Raw genomic sequence first — 17260 nt, 5'->3', positions numbered from 1 at the left:
AATTTAGCCAGACCTAGTCTATTGAGCTACGGTTTGGTTTTTGTAATTTGATACTTCTGATGAGTTTAGGAGCTATAATTGTTCAGGGATATGTGAAGAATATGTGTTTGGAAACATTAAAATTGAAAATAAAATTTTTAAATTTCAAGAGTACCTCTCAGCCAAGCTTGATTATAAGAGAAAAGAATTGGATTTTGATAAATCTAAATTTATATATAGATTCTACAAAAAATTATATAGGAAAACCTAAGAGAGTTGTTAAAACAAAGAAGAAATAATACCCTAAAGAATCAAGAAAAAGGGTGAAGGGAGATTAGAAAGTGTTTGATGTGGTATGAGTTATAATGCGGAATGTCCTATTGCTTGATTAATATGCATTGGGCGGTTGCTAGAGGAGTATCAAGAGAAGAAGCTAAGAGGCAACAAAACAAACTCAAAAGAAGGTAGCTAGAACTTCTAACTTTAATGTTAACTTTGTATTGTATGTTTGCCATTTGTCTTGGTGCCATGATGTGATAGAGCTCGTAATTTTGAAATGTATTGAACTTCTTACATTTATATCTTGGCTATATGCATTGTTAAGTTATTTTAAGGCATGTTGTTTTCCTCCATTACCATGGTATGAATTTTGCAAGAAAGCATATTGATAGCTAGAAATATGGCATAACTTACTTTGCATGTTTGGCATTACTATTGTGGTTACATGCTATTGAGATATCCCCAAAATCTCACCCCTTTCTATGCTCAAATTTCCCCCCACTTAGGAGCTGGAAGTACAAGAGGAAAGGCAAGAAAGTGGCCTTAGCTTGAGGAAGAATACTATATGTTTTTATTTTATATGACTTTTAAACCTTTCTTCATGTATTGCGTAAATTAGTAGTAAAAGTGGAAGAATGACTCAATGACCACATTACTTTGTAAGTTATAGTTGAAGTATGGTTAGTTGATGCTATGCTTAAGAAATGACTAGTATAAATTAATATAGCATGAATTTGCAAAAATAGAGCTAAAAAGGGATAAAAGTGACCTATCAAGGGAGAAGGACGGTAAAAATGCTTCTTAATGGAAGGAAGAGTTTGAAGGGAAGGGAAGGAATCGCAGCCCATCGGATTGGCGTCAACAAGGCTCGTCAATGTGGTCTTGGGTAAGGACAGTTTGGCCGATGGTCATGCCGTTGGTGCTATGGTGTCGATGACGGAGATACCTATGATCTTGTTGTGACACTTTGTGGAAGATCAAGGTTTTGCATTGAGGTGAAGGTTGAAGTGGACGGAAGTTATGGTAGACAGAGAGCTTCTGGAGTTTTTTTTTTTTTTTTCGCTCCTTAAAAGTATGAGTTGGCCCTAAGTTGGCAAAAAAAAGTGACGTGTACGCCACATGGAGATGCCACATCAACATAAATGGTCAACTAATGTTTGACTGTTTAGATCAGTTAAATCAGAGTGTCATTGCTATGTTTTGCAAACTTTCAGGGCTGACATTGCTCCAAATGAAACTTTCAGATATTGATAGTTCTTAACTGAACACTTCCAAGATAAAAATAGACCTTATCCCAAAAAAATTGGTTGTGGTTATTTTAGAAAAATAATGACACCTAGATTTGGGTCCAAAATTGAAAAAATAGTTTAAACTGAAGCAGTATAAGGAAATTTGAGTTTGCAGTTTTATTTAATTTTCAAGAAAGAAGGGTCTTTCCTTTTTGCCGCTTTCTTATAGTCAATATAATAAAAAATAAAAAAGGCATTCTATTACATTCAAAATGATTTTGGTTAATGGGTGTTTGGGATATTTCCAAACACCAGTGGAGCATGATAAATTTTCAGAAAATGAGATTGTTAGGGCTTATTAGGAGAACGTTCAATTAATTATAAAGCTTTTTGTTGACAAAAAAAATATCTATTCAAAATATATTATCAATATAACAAAAAATATTTTTTAAAATGTAAATTTGTCTTGAAAGTTTTTACTTAAGAGCATTTGGCACTACCCAAAAGTCTTTTGGGTACAAATTTCCTCCAAAATTTAAAATTGTGGCAATTGTACCCTATACTATTACAAAATTAACTTTATCTGTTAAAAAAATGACATTGACAGTTAACATTTTAACCGTAGAGAGACAAATTGCTACAATTTTCAACTTTTAGAAAAATTTGCATCCCAAAAAACTTCTAGGTACCAAGCATTCGTAAGTGAAAATTTTAGGACAAATTTGCCCTTTAACCATTTATTTATTACTAATATATTCAAAATTGTATTTCATAATTGTAAAAGATCTTAAGCACTGTCGTCCAATAAAGACTTATATCATATTAATTTCATCGAATAATTTATTTCATTTAAAAAATATGGCAATTATGCATAAACAATGATATTTTTCAAACTACTACTTTATTAACATAGAAAATATAACTTACAAGCATTTTATTATCTGTATCACTCTAATTGGGAAAGAAACATTGAAAATAAACCCCAAGAAAAAAAAAAGAAGAAGACTTCATAGAATTTGATATTCCCTGCAGCATTAATCCCCCATCCCCCACCAGCTTTCAACCTGCTTGAAAATTTAAAAAAAAAAGACATTAAATAAAATAATCATAAAAATTTAAAAAAAAAATCCTTATTAACCATCCCTTTTTAATTCTTATACCCATACTTATCAACTCATGATGAGCAACAGAGCATATATAGAAGTTTCTGTTCTTCACGATCTTATTGTGCTATTTGTACTTGTTAAGTAATTATTACAAGTTTATAATTAAGAGAAAATTAATATGCAAGTTTTTTATAACTTTACCTTATTTTCAATTAAGTCATTGTGATGTTTTTCTTTTTTATTTTATGGAGTTTTTATAACTTTCCCAATAATAGGTATTGATCTACATATACCCACAACACTATAAAAAATAAAAAAGAATTTTGGCTCGACACCTGTTGCTGCCAAAAGGTCATTGTTCTAACTATTGTTGAATGATAATAGTCCGTTTGGTTTGAGGAAACCAAGATAAAACGATGAGAGAAAATTTTAATGAGTTTGATTTTAAAAAAAATTGAAGAAATGTAATTATAAAAATTTAATAAAGAGAAATTTAAAATAAAAGAATGAGAAAAATTAATTGAAGTTGAGGTTTTCATGTTCAGGGAGTGGATTATCCTTTTTTTTGTTTTCCATTTTTCTTTTTCATTATCCTCATTTTATATTCAATAAGCTTAACGAAATTCAATGTGAAGAAGGAAGGTCCTAGAGGCCGGATATGTCATTGAACAACTTGAGACAGTAATTTAAGAGTTAGTAATACACTGAATTGAGATCAACTCAATCATAATCAAAATAATATAATATGATGAAAATATATAAAAAATATTCATGTACAATCATAAAAGAATAATGTATAAATAAAATATTAATTCACATGTAAATAGAATATTTATATATAAGTCACATATAATCTAACAAAACAAAGTTACCAAAACATAATATGAACTTAATGTTATTTTTTTTCAACTCAAAATGATATCATTTTGAGCTTAACAAAGTGGGGAAAAAAATTGAACCTGATCGACCCCTTTCAAAATTCTTGACCCAACCGGTTAGGGATTAATTTACCAATTTGATCACTGGTTTGATCGAACAATCCATGTTGAATTTTAATACTATGTGAAGAAGTATGATAAAATTACCTTAGCATATGAATAGGCTCGAAGGATTCACTTTGAATCATGAGGACCGGCTAATTCTGCAAGAGTTGGTTTATTGCTCTTCTTTGACTCTGAAGTTTTAGAAGAGGGATAAGTGTTGCCATGACCAGCATTTCCAACAACATCTGATTTGTTGCCCTTGCCTGAGCCTGAAGCTTTAGAAGGGCTCTTATAGGTTTCACCATGCCCAGCATGGTCACCCAAATCTTTACCGCCATTGTTTTGCTTCTTAGAACTCATTTTGCCTCTAACAACACCAGATATTTCTTCACACACAATCTTGTGCTGCTCTTTGCCTTCAATTATGTAAGTTGATCTCCTATTTATATAGAACTTAGAAGTGTGTCCTAATGAACATTTTTGTGAAAATGTGCCCAATGTTCTTTCAAGTTTCATCAAAATTTTCTCAAGTTTTCGGAACACAATTTGAGCATTAATTTAATCAGCTTATTCACACAGTCAAAGATTAATGAAAAGTTTATGCAAATGAAAGTCTCGTAAATTGTAAATTGGCTAGCTACTTATTCTTTGCACCTCCAACTTTATTAATTCCATTAATCTTAAATAAAGGAGCTGGATAATTAATTTAAAAGATTAAATTTTTTTAATGAAATTAGCTATTTGTAAAAATATGTGTTGGTTTTCATAAAAGAACTTCTTCAATTATTTGCATTTGAAACTACTTGAAGGATGAAAAGATTGTAGTTTTATATTTAAAATCAAAGCAAATCTCTTTACTAGTTCTTACATTTAAAATCAAAGAGAGCGTAATTTTTTCTGTAGCTTTCTAAGCTTTTTTCAAAAAAAAAAAAAAAACGAAAAGTGTAACCCTAAGCGTACGAAATGAAAATTTAGTGAAACTGCGTCCATATTTCTTCAAAGTTTTATCAAATTTTACGGAAGTTCTCAAACAAAATCCAGGCTTATACAAGTTTACTTATTCAAATGGTCAAAGTTTTATGAAATATTTCCTGAAACGATCTGTACATTCCCATTGAAAGTGTGTCCACACTACTGCTTGCAAGCGCTTGACTATATATGCACCAAATTGTTTATTAACTACAAGAAAACCATCCTTTCATAAGAAAATTGGGAAACAAATCCTCCATTAAAAATTTTAATTTGTTGGTGATAAGAATTTAAATCAAAGTACTTGTACTTTGTTTATGCAAAATTCAGAAAGTACAAAAACTTTATGTATAGAAATTTATCAGGTTCTTCTCATCAATAAAATTTTTAATGAAGATTTTTCTGTTTCTTTTTCTATTTAATTGCATGGATTCATTAATGAAAGAATTTCCCATGACATCACTACAATTTCTGATGAAAATTCCCGTAAATTTTATCCTAAAAACAATATTTCGTGAGACATTTGCGAGAAAATACATAAGGAAGGTAGCATATATTGGGGGAGTGAAGTAAAAAGGTTTCTCACAAATTTTCCAAGTATTTCCCACAAAATAATTACGAGAAATAAGGAAAATTTTCATTAATTAAATTGTTGTCGAGGTGTGTGTATTATATGTATTATAAAAAGGCTTCTCACACTCATTCGTAATTTCTAAGTTCAAACAAATGGGCATTATATCTATGTGGTATTATTGTATTAATAAAATTGGTAAATGTTTAGTTTATTAATTTTACAACAAATTTTAATTTAGTCCTTTAATTTTATAAAATACTTTTTCAGCCATGAAATCTTAAGTCTTAATACTATTAGTGTCAAAATATGATTTTTGTGACCATCGTTATTAGTTTCGAAAATTAAACTTAACATGTCATTGTTTGATATATTTTGTGAATATTAAAAATTTTAACAGAAGCATTTTTTTGGTTGATGAAACCAATGGTGTTAAATTTATAGAAATCAAAAGACAAATTTTTGATTACCTTAAAAAAAAAAAAGAAAGAAAAACAGACAAAGCAAATACAAACAGAAATATAAAGGTAGACTCCTCCCATCGTTTATGTGAAAACTACTTAACTACTTAGATATATTAAGAAAGTTAAATAAATTATTTAATTTTAACAAAATTGACATATTCTCCTAAAAATATCCCTATATGTCGTTAGATTATATATATATATATATATCATTTTATGAGTTAGATAAATTAGTTTGAAGAACATTAATAATATGATAGATAAAATAGACTGAAGTTTTACAAATTTATTACCAAAACTAACTTCCTAACTACCCCTTTACATTTAGGAAGTATTCTAGTTCTAACTAAGAGAGTAGACTCTATGAAATTGTTTTCTTTTATAATATATGTCATAATTTTATGATTATTATTCAATAATTTTTCAAAGCAGAGGCATGAGATCGATGTTTATATTTATTTTTAAAATCATTTTTATCTTTTCCCCCCCGAATTAACTCTATTTTTTGTAATCAATAGACAACTTATATGAAAAAGAAAAGTTTCAAAACTTTACTATGTGTATTTATGAAGAAAAACTTTATTTTTTTGGCCTGCTGAAGAAAAAAAACTTTATTAAGGCTGGCTTACATGAATGAAAGTTAGAATGGCGGTATTTATTGTATACAAATAATGATACCTTTTTTTACAAAATTATAAAAACTGAAAAAAAAATTGATGAAAATTAAATGGAACTATAATAATTTAACAACAAGAAAAAGTTACAGAAACCTGATTAAAAGTCAGATAAAATTATAAATATTTACCAAAAAAAATAAAGCTAAAGGGACCAAATTCAACAGTAGGAAAAAATTATAGAAATCTTTGGTGCTTTCTATTTTTTACCCTCAATGGACAATTGGGCCACAACATAAGTCCAAGTTTTAAAATGTTTTTAAGCTTAAGCCCAAAGTTCATTTAAATATGGTGCGGGCCTCTGAAGAGAGGATTAGGCCGTTAAAAGTGTTTTGGGCTTTGCGAGTCAAATCGGGTAGGGTTTACTAGCGGTTGCAATTCGCCTACATACCTTTCTACTTTCAGTTCCCCCAAGCCTTGTTTGATCTTTTGCTTGGCATTCGTACTCTAGAGCAGACGTCGGCCTTCTCATCATGGTATTTTCTTCCTCTCTGCAATTTTCATTCTGTTGATTAGCGATTCGTGATATTGTACATTCTGCTTCCCTACCTTATGGCTTAAATGAAGTATAATGAAACGGGACATGATGCATGTCTCTTTTCTGTTGGGGATTTGAATGATACGTTCTTCACTCTGTTTGAATCTGGGTTGAATTTGTAATGGCTGGACTTTTCTACTTAAAAACGGAAGGTCGAATGATAACTTGTTCTCTCTCTGGTTCCCCCCCCCCTTTCCTTGGACTCGTTGTAGAATGAATAGAAAACCGTACTGGAGTTAATTTGTAGAAAATGACAGAAAACGGGAATGAAGGGAATTTGGAAATTGGAAGTGTGTTGTTATTCCTTATAATATGAATATGAAGGCTAAAATATTTTTGTTGCTTATAAATGGCGTGTATATAGTTAAGATCAAGAGGAGCTCTACTATGAACCCTAAAAGCAGTGTGTTACGTGCATTTTCTGAGATCTTCACTGAATTCTTTGTTGGGGCTTATGTATTTCCGGATGTAGATGTTTAATTTCATAGAAATCAGCTATTTTATCAACCGCTGCTAATTAGTCATAGCTTCTCAACTTTTTGGGTATCTGTTTAATTACTCGTTGAATTCGTTGTTGTGGGTTTTGTATACCCAGCTGTAGGAATTGAATTAGACAGAAGTCAGTTACTGTATCAGCTAATTAGTTATAGCTTCTTATTTCATCGTTACTTTTTAGCTAGTCCTTCTTGCTGCTATAGGTTCTTTTATGATTGAACGTGCATATTACTGGTTCGGGTCCTTTTTTATATGTCTACGCTGACACTTAAAGTTGCATTGCAATTTTCAATTTGTTAATCTATGGTGTTAGAAGATCTGGGCTTGTCAATTGATGTTTTGCAGGATGTGATAACATGTTTGAAGACGTTGTTGATTCTTCAAAATTTAGTCTCAATTTTTTTTCCCGCCAACAATGCATGATGTGATTACAGATTAGCGCTTTAAAACATGATATGGGTTTGATTTCAGTGCTTGTCATAATATGTGTCAAATTCTGATAGTTCTCAGCATATTAACATTAACATTTCTCTTAGATAAGAATATAAAAAATAAAAATGTTGTGCATTCTACGCAGCCTAAGCAAATCCACGAGATTAAGGATTTCCTCCTTACTGCAAGAAGGAAGGATGCAAGGTCAGTGAAAATCAAGAGGAGTCGAGATGTTGTCAAATTCAAGGTCCGATGCTCCAAGTATTTGTACACACTTTGTGTGTTTGACCCAGAGAAGGCTGATAAGTTGAAGCAATCACTTCCTCCGGGTTAGTAAAGATGAATGGTCCCGTCCTTTATTTGATGAATGTCAGTTGGATCCTCTGTAGTCTATACATTGGTACAAATGAGCGTAATTGTACATGCATTCATACTGAACTTGACATTTTAAAGAATAAGCCACCTGCATCTAGACAGATGTCACAGTGATTGAAATTACACAGAGACAATTGAAACTTTTATGTTGTGTCTGTTTTATATAAATGTTCATGCCTTCTTTGGGTGCTGTGTCATATTGGATGCCACACTATAACTTGTATTCCTCTTTTTGATCGCAGGTTTGAGCGTTCAAGATCTGTGAGAGCTATGGAAGAGCAAACGGTTTTTTTGTTTCTTATGTTTTATTTTGGTGTTGGTTTCTTAGTTATTCTCTAGTGCCTTGTATCAAGAGAATGGTTTGCTGCCATGTTTGGATAGTGTATTTTTGTCTTTAAACATGATTTTGTGGGCCGCTTATTTGGAAAAGGAATGAAATTTCGTTTTGTCTGGATATATAGGCTATGTTTGGATTGCCGATTGGGGTGCCAAACGTACGTTCAGTAGAACAAAGCTACGTTAGGGTGTGTTTGGGTGACACCCCAAACCATGGTTTGGGGAATAATCTACCCAAACACCCCCTCCAAAAACCAAAACCATGGTTTTGGGTCAAAACCATGGTTTTGGGTCAAAACCATGGTTTTGGCTCCAAAACCATGGTTTTGGAAAAAGCAAAATTTTTTTGCTTTTGGAAAAAAAAGGAGAGTGTGAGGGCTTATATAATATGTATCTTATTATTTTTTTTATAAACATATTTTTTTATAAATATATTTAATCTTATATTTTATAAATATATATACACATTAATTATTTATTAATTATATTATCTTATGTATTACTCCCTCCGTTCCTTATTATAAGAGACAAATAACCGAAGTACGTTGATCAAAAAAACAGTTAAAGTTAGTTAAGAACAATTAATGTATAAAAAGTATAATTTTTTTTCCAAAAATACCCTCATTAATAAGGAGAGAAAGAATAATTAAATTATTAAAAGAAAGAGAAGTGGGAGGGAGAGAGAGTGTGAGTTGGAGATAATAAATATGGGTAAAATAGTAAATCAACACAAAAAGTAGAGACAACTTGTAAGTGTCTCTTATATATAGGAACATGACATAAGCATCAAGTGTCTCTTATAATAAGGAACGGAGGGAGTATTAATTATGTTGGTAAAAAACATATTATTAACAATTTTATTCCTTCAAATTAAAATATATCATAAAATCTATTTTTTCTGTAATTATCATATTAACTTATGTCTTTTTTTTAGTAATTTGTATATATAAAAAGTGCTTCTGATAACAACTATCCAAACACTCTCACTTCTCAGAATCACTTTTTTACAAAATCTATTTTTCACAGAATCTATTTTCCCCAGAATCTATTCTCCAGAATCACTTTTCCAAATCACGGTTTGGTTTCATCCAAACACACCCTTAGTCAAATTTTTCTTGTTGGGATCAGCAGTAGCTCATAAGTTAGGGAAAATAACACTGAAGGTCCCATGCAACACAAGATACTACAAAATGGTTTCAGGAAATTTGGTAATGATTCTGAAGTTCCAAAAGGACTTGAGTGCAATTTGATGAATTGTAAAAAGATGTTTCTGTTCCTGATGAGATGCAACCACAGTAACTAAATGCTATCTTGTTTTTCAGTCTGAAAATCAGCACTCAATACACAGGAAACAAGAGGGAAAAAACCCAAATTTTATTCTGCTTCTTCTCCCATTTCCATATGAAAATCTCATCCATTTCATTAGCATCAATCATTGGCAAAAATCGCTTGTGTTTTTGGTTTTGGTGTGTATTGGTCATTCAAGTTGGGGTTTTATTATACATGGGTTAGGGTGATTAGGGATATTCTGTTTCTGGATATATTGTGAGTGGGTTGAAAGTGGGCTTCCTTTGTCTGGGCATGATTCAGAGGGAATTGATGAGAAAGATGAAGGTTGATATGATTAGAAACTTACTGTGAAATAGGAAAATATGTTGTCAATATAGATCGTGATAGTTATCAATATAACTCTTTGACTTGTCAATAGTAATACTGTTGTATAGATTTAAATTAACTAATTTTTTAAATTTTTCACACAAAGGCGATAACCTTCTATACCCTTGACTTATTAGTAGAGGTTACAAAAAGAGGGAGAAAAACAACGAAGGAGGGTGAGCAGTCACATAAGGCAAAAGATAAAAAAATGAAGAAAAAAAAACCACTTTAATCCTAGATAAATGATGGCAAAATAATTTTTTTGTAAATAGAAGTGGCATGAATTTTTTTTTTGTAAATGTCACAATACACACAAACAATTAATTTGATACTGGATACATGCAATTATATTTTTTTTTAATGGGTTATGAAATTGGTGTAATTACATGTATATGATGTAATAAATGAAAGTTAGCTGTTTATTACATTCTGATACATAGTTAATTGTCATTATCTGTACCCTTTATTATCAATATATGTTTCATCACTCGTCACTCACTGTACCATTAGTTGTCAATTAATGTGCTAATATAATTTTTTTAAAAAAATGATTTTACGTTACATGATGTTATACACCGTCATACAATATCACTAATTCCTCAAAACTAATCCATTTTTTATAATGTGATATAAAATACTGCCTCTGGTCCTTAATATAAGACTTTGTTTGACTTTTATTCTAGTCCTAAATATAACACTCCAATCTACTTTATCGCTCATATTTATCTATTTTTTCTAAGATAGTCCTTCTAATAATGTAATAATAGTTCTAAATAATAAACTTGGTTAGCAAGGATATTTTAGGAAAAATAATACCTATTCATTACAAATAACTAACTTAACTAAATTTCTAAGTCTCCCCAAATTAGTCAATTGGGTCTTATAATTAAGACCGGAGGTAGTAGTTATTAAAAGTCAATCATCACTGATATGAAGTCATAAAATTACTTGTCATGAACAACATATTCACTTGTTAATGGTCTTAGTGTAACTTGTCAATGATTGTATTATCATTTGTTAATTTATTTGCTGATATAAGTTTTAAAAAAATGTGAATTGAAGTTATATAATATCTATATTGATACATGAGTTTTCTTTTTTGCTAACCTAAGTTACTTTCTTTGTTCTGGTTTATAATAAGGACTACTTAATCTTTTAATATTGAACATTTTTTATAATGATTGTTGTGGTATTCATGTCTCTTTAGGGTTATAATATTTATTTCTAAAAAAAACAAAAAGTAAACCAATTCTCAAAATCATACATGTCAATAGGAAAATTGTCAAGTTATTGTACCACTGTTAATAAGTCAAGATGCAAACATTAGCAATTGATGCAATGAACATTAATTCAAATTTGCAATTCTATTATATTTCACTTAAAATAGAATTATTATATCATCTTATATCATATCATAATCAAAATGTGTTGCTGAAATTTATGTTAATTAAATAACATTTTCCCCCCCCCCAAAACTTAAGCAGATTCACAACGACGTTATTGACAAATCACAATACCACCATTAACAAGTGAATGCGCTATTCATAATAAGTGATTTTATGACTTCATATCAGTGGCGACTGACTCTTAATAACGATTATATATCACATTATTAAAAAAATGAATTCGTTTTGAGGAATTAGTGATATTGTATGACGTTGTATAATATTATGTAACGTAAAATCCTTTTTTTTTCAAATTTATATCAGCACATTAATTGACAACTAATGGTACAGTGAGTGACAAGTGACGAAGCATATATTGACAATAAAAGGTGCAGATAATGACAACTAACTATGCATCAGAATGTAATACACAGCTAACTTTCATGTACAACTTTATATACATGTAACCAATTTCATAACCATTAAAAAAACATATAGTTGCATATAACCAGTATCAAATTAATTATTTGAGTGTATTGTGACATTTACAAAAAAAAAATATGTCACTTCCATTTACAAGAAAATTCTTCTGCCATCATTTATCTGAGATCAAAGTGGCTTTTTTTGTTTTTTTTTTCATTTTTTTTCTTTTGCCTCATGTGACTGCTCACCATTCTTCATTGCCTCTTCTTCTTCTTTTTGTAACCTCTACCAATGACTCAAGGGTATAGAAGGTCATGGCCTTTGTATAAAAAATTTAAAAAATCAGTTAATGTAAATTTGCACAACACTGTTACTATTGACAAGTCAATGAGCTATATTGACTACTGTCGCAACCCATATTGACAACATATTTTCCTATTTCGCAGTAAGGGTTTCTAACCACACCAACCTTTATCTTTCTCATCAATTCCCTGAACCATGCCTAGATAGAGCAAGCCCACCTTTAACCCACCTACAATATACCCAGAAACAGAGCACCCATAATCACTCTATCCATCTATAATAAAATCCCAACTTGAATGACGAAACACACACCAAACCAAAAACACAAGCGATTTTTGCTAATGATTGACATTAACGGAGTGGATGAAATTTTTAGATGAGAATGGAAGAAGAAGCAGAATGAAGTTTGGGCTTTTTTCCCTCTTACTTCCTGCATATTGAGTGCCGATTTTCAGACTGAAAAACAGGGCAGCTTTCAGTTACTGTGGGTGCATCTCACCAGGGGCAGAGGCGTCTTTTTACAATTCACCAAATTGCACTCAAGTCCCTTTGGGACTTCAGAATTATCACCAAAATTTTTGAGACCTTTTTGTAGTATTTTGTGTTACATGGGACCTCTGTCATTTTCCCTGCAAGTTATTTTGCTTCATAACCTGTGTCAGGGCTGCGGCTATTTGTTTTTTGTTTTTTACTTTCACGTTAGGTGAGTTGGGTTTCGTTGGGTTGCATGAGTACTTTCCAGATTTGTCCTCCTTTCTTTTCTCAAAATGAAGCCTCCCTGTTCTCTCTTATTGTACTATGTGAATGTGGGCTGGGTTTTAAGGTTTTTTTTTTGTGGCTGTGTTTTATGTTTTTTTTTAATTTGACTTTTTTAATTAGAAAAATCGTATTAAAGACTCTGGAATTTTTAAAACACAGATAAGGACCCGTAACAACTTCACTATGGCTTTTAACAATAATTATAATGAAGTTGTCATGGGTCCTTATCTGCGTTTTTCAAATTCCAGGGTCTTTTTTTGCTATTTTTCCTTTTTAATTAGATTTTCTACTGCCTTTAATCTTTTAATTATTTGTTTTATTTGTAATTTTTATATATTTATTTATTAAATATATATAATTATTTGTTTTTAAATATATTTACAAGTTGTATATATATAATATATCATATTTGCTCCTTGATATAAGACCTTAATAGATTAATTTGAGTAGATGAAAAAAACTAAATAATTACTTAATTATATTATATATTCTATGATCTTTCTAAAATATTTATGTATATTATTAAATTATATATTACTTTATCAGTCAATTAAATTAATTAAATATAAATACTTTATAGTAATTTATTTAATTTTTTCAATCTTCTCAAATTAGTTAATTGAGTTTTTTTTAAAAAAAAACTCATGTCATTTTCAATTTTACATCTAAATTTACTTTTTAATTATCTATCTAAACAAGTTTTAACTTTTTAAATTGATTTTTTAGAAACATCAATATGAAGATAAATTATATTACAATAATTGACTTTTATTTTTATCTATTTTTACAAAAATCAGATAGAATAAACGTCAGTTTTCTCATTGTTAATCCAAACACACTTATAGTCAAGTAAGTTTTAGATTAAGAAGGGTTAGATATTATGTTGATTCCTCAATTATGTAAAATGATACAGTGATACAGCGCATTTTGGTGGGTATTTAAACATGCCCCGTCTCAGAAAACGTGTCATATTTCAAAACCCATTTGAAGAGCCACTAGCTGAAGAGTGGGGACGCCTGAATTAGAAGGGTGTTGAAAGGTAATGAAGTAATGAACCATTGGTTTAACTTTGATGAACCAAAATGGTATTTGATTTTTTTATACTAGTATCCAAAAAGACCAGTGTTTCTGTTGGCTAAAAGGGAAAACAAAAACCAAAAAACAAAAAAGGCCAGTGTTTGTTTTTTTTTAAAAAAAAAAGAGAAAAGACCAGTGTTTCTAGTTAGCATTGACACAGCATTAGAATAGGACCGTTTGGTTCAAGGACATTCTAGTGAAGGAAATGGAAAACTAAAATTTTTCAGAGGCCGTGATCGCTTGGTTGAAAGAAGAGGTTGGAAAGGAAATAAAATGGGATCATGATTTTTCTTTAAAGAGCAGCAGAGTGGTGGGAATTAATTTTCAGTTGCCCGTGTAAAATAGCCAATGACCCATTTGCCCTTGATAAGATTGGACCCTCATGAAATCTGTAGACAGAGTATTGTGGGGAAAAATCTAGTGAGGGTGAAGACTCTTCTGCAAGCGTGGACTTTCGGGACAAGAAGTATCATTCCTGAACTTATCATCATTTGACTCCTATTATAGCATTTAAAAACTCATGAGGTTAGAATTAATTTGAGTTTGGTATTTGAATCAACTTGAAAATTCAAGACGAATTGGTAAAATTTTTGTAGATGATGGAGTTAAGAGTTCAAAAGCATTGCAACCATCCAGTATCCTTGTATTGTGAGAGGCCATTGCATGTGGCATGGAATGCAAGAGTACGGCAAGATAAGTAGTCACAAGAATATGGCAAGATGAAATCAACAAGAGTATGGCGAGAACTGTATTTTTATATTCCACAATATGAATTGCTAATTTGGTTAATTGATTTTTTTTTTGGGGGGGTTCTCATGCATAAGCAACCGGAAACTTACTTTGTTTTGTGCATTGAAAACAGGGTATAATTAAGGGTTTAAGTACCATGTAGGTAAATTGAAATTTTGTCTGGAAGTTAGAATATGCTTAAACAACATGAAATATACTTGAACAAATTCGAATGCTATGAAAGAAAATTTAAATTTTTCTTGAGTAAATTTGAATTTGAATTTGAAATTACTGGATCAAATTTGAGTTTGCCTACTTCTTTCTTGTCATAATATTAAAGCTTTAATTTTACTGGACTTGACTTTAAAATAAAAAGATTTTTTGAATGGGTCATGTTATGTTAGATGAAACAACCTTCCTAAATAAACAGATAAACATACTTTTTTTTATAGTAACTTTAAGAAATAACTTTTTATAACCAAACCATGCTAAATACAAACTCAAATTATATCACAATCATCTACACTAACTAATTATATAATATTGTTATTTGTGATAAAAAAGAGCAGCATCCAATCATACATCCTATCACGGATAAAAGAACTTTTCTTAACTCATTTAAAAACAAACTACATAAAAAAGGATCAATCTTATCTAATCTGGTTACAAAACAACATATAATATAGCTCATAAATCAAAATATTAAAAATTAAATCTTAATTCATACTTTATAATAAATTCATAAACAAATCACATGCGAATAGGCCTCTGGCCACCTATCAGCACACATACCACAATAGTACACTCAAAGGACATAAGAAATAATAATGCATGAATCAATTAAAACCAATTTATTCTAAGGTGACAATATACAGGATACAACATAGCTCATAAATCGAGGAGACGCTACAAGTTGCTAATGTAGCTTTACTCCTCCTGAGCCTTCCCTGATGTCCCTCCTTTAAAACTTTCACCTGAAAAATGTTAAACAATAGGGATGAGACAACGTTTCAGTAACTAAATCCCTACCTATCACACACACTAGCATGGGCTAACGAGGTGTCAGGTGGGATACACAGAGTTAATAATAGTCAATAGACACTTATCTAACAGTTGAACTCACAATAACCATATAGGTCAAATATATCGGCCAATCTCATGCAACTAATGATTTCAACAGAGATAACATACTTTTCATTTATTCAAAAGATATAAACATCAATGAAGATACCATGTCATATGAAATCCATGAACCCAAATTCATCTTTATATCCTCCTTATTTCCGCTGACTGGACCCATAGGCTAAGTTCTTTCCATTTGACTAGCTACTCTGACAAGCTCACCACTCGAGTGATATGGACCGGGCAAAGACCACAGAGCACTCGGTGGACCATGGGTTCCCTCTCGAAGAACTAGTGGGGTGTCGCAGTCCCTCAAAGAACTAGTGGGACAATAATAGTGGTCAACCATAGAGCTCCGTATGGAGGCCAATACCACGTGGTAAGTATATAAATCTCAATAACTCCAATCATCTCCTTTCCCCACCCAAACTAGATGCACAAGGTTTAAAATAACACATTTATATGCATAATCAATCGAATTCCAGAATAACATCTCATAGTCATAATCATTAATTTCCAACAATACAAACGATTTCAATCCTTTTCAAAACAGTATCCCACAAGACCATTCATATAAAACATAATATATGTATACGAAACTTGGTTATAAAATTACTCACCAACCTCATACCAATGCATGTAACAGATAGAAATTTAGTTACTTGGTCTCCTAACTAACAATCAAGCATAAACAAGGCCCGTACTCGAAAATGTCACAATGGGGTTTATATTTACAATTGAAATTAAAACATTATTTCTACAGTATTAGAGTAAACTACTCACAAATTTCTAACCTTTAACACTCCCTCTACTACATTCAGTTGTTACTCGAAAATCTAGCTCGAAAGGCTTTTTTTTTCTAAGGTTTGGGGTAAGACCATATATATGATGATTTATATTTAATTCCTAGGCTCCCTTAACTTATGTTATCTTTAATTATTAAATTATATCATTTGAAGCACCAAATTCACAACTTAGATAGAAAACCCTCAATTTATAACTTATGTTTTATCTTCAAAGAATTTAGACGGATAACCTCAATATGAGTTAATTTATTCTTACTATAGAAGCCTAATTATTAATCTAACAGTTGAAACTAACAAGTTTGAAGTCTAGGATCAGCTGACCAAATTGCAGCCCGATCCAATGGTTTACAGAACCGTAAATAGCACTTTACTGAGACTATCTCAGTTTTGTGCGAAAATTATTTGGTTCATCTTTCACTCTTCCCTACTACCACCTATATATAGGCTCCTAGAGCTTCCTCTTCTCATCATTTAGTTGATGTGGGACTTCTTAACATTGCTATTTTATACACTTCCTATCATTTAATCAATGTGAGACTTCTTAACATCGCTATTTTATTCATTTTCTCA

General features: G+C 30.8%; 1 protein-coding gene across 1 annotated transcript; it reads left to right on the top strand.

The window, feature by feature from the left end:
* Positions 1 to 6636: 6636 nt before the first annotated feature.
* On the top strand, positions 6637 to 8550 carry LOC114714970 (60S ribosomal protein L38). The gene is made up of 3 exons (XM_028899766.1): positions 6637 to 6730; positions 7865 to 8048; positions 8337 to 8550. The coding sequence occupies exons 1-3, from the start codon at positions 6728 to 6730 to the stop codon at positions 8357 to 8359; spliced, it is 210 nt and encodes a 69-aa protein (XP_028755599.1). The 5' UTR covers positions 6637 to 6727; the 3' UTR covers positions 8360 to 8550.
* The last annotated feature ends 8710 nt before the right edge of the window (positions 8551 to 17260 follow it).

Source organism: Neltuma alba, unplaced genomic scaffold (assembly GCF_004799145.2).
Source record: "Neltuma alba isolate B1F8T4 unplaced genomic scaffold, ASM479914v2 tig00011559_pilon, whole genome shotgun sequence".
NCBI classification, from domain to species: Eukaryota; Viridiplantae; Streptophyta; class Magnoliopsida; order Fabales; family Fabaceae; genus Neltuma; species Neltuma alba.
This window is presented reverse-complemented; position numbering and strand designations above follow the sequence as displayed.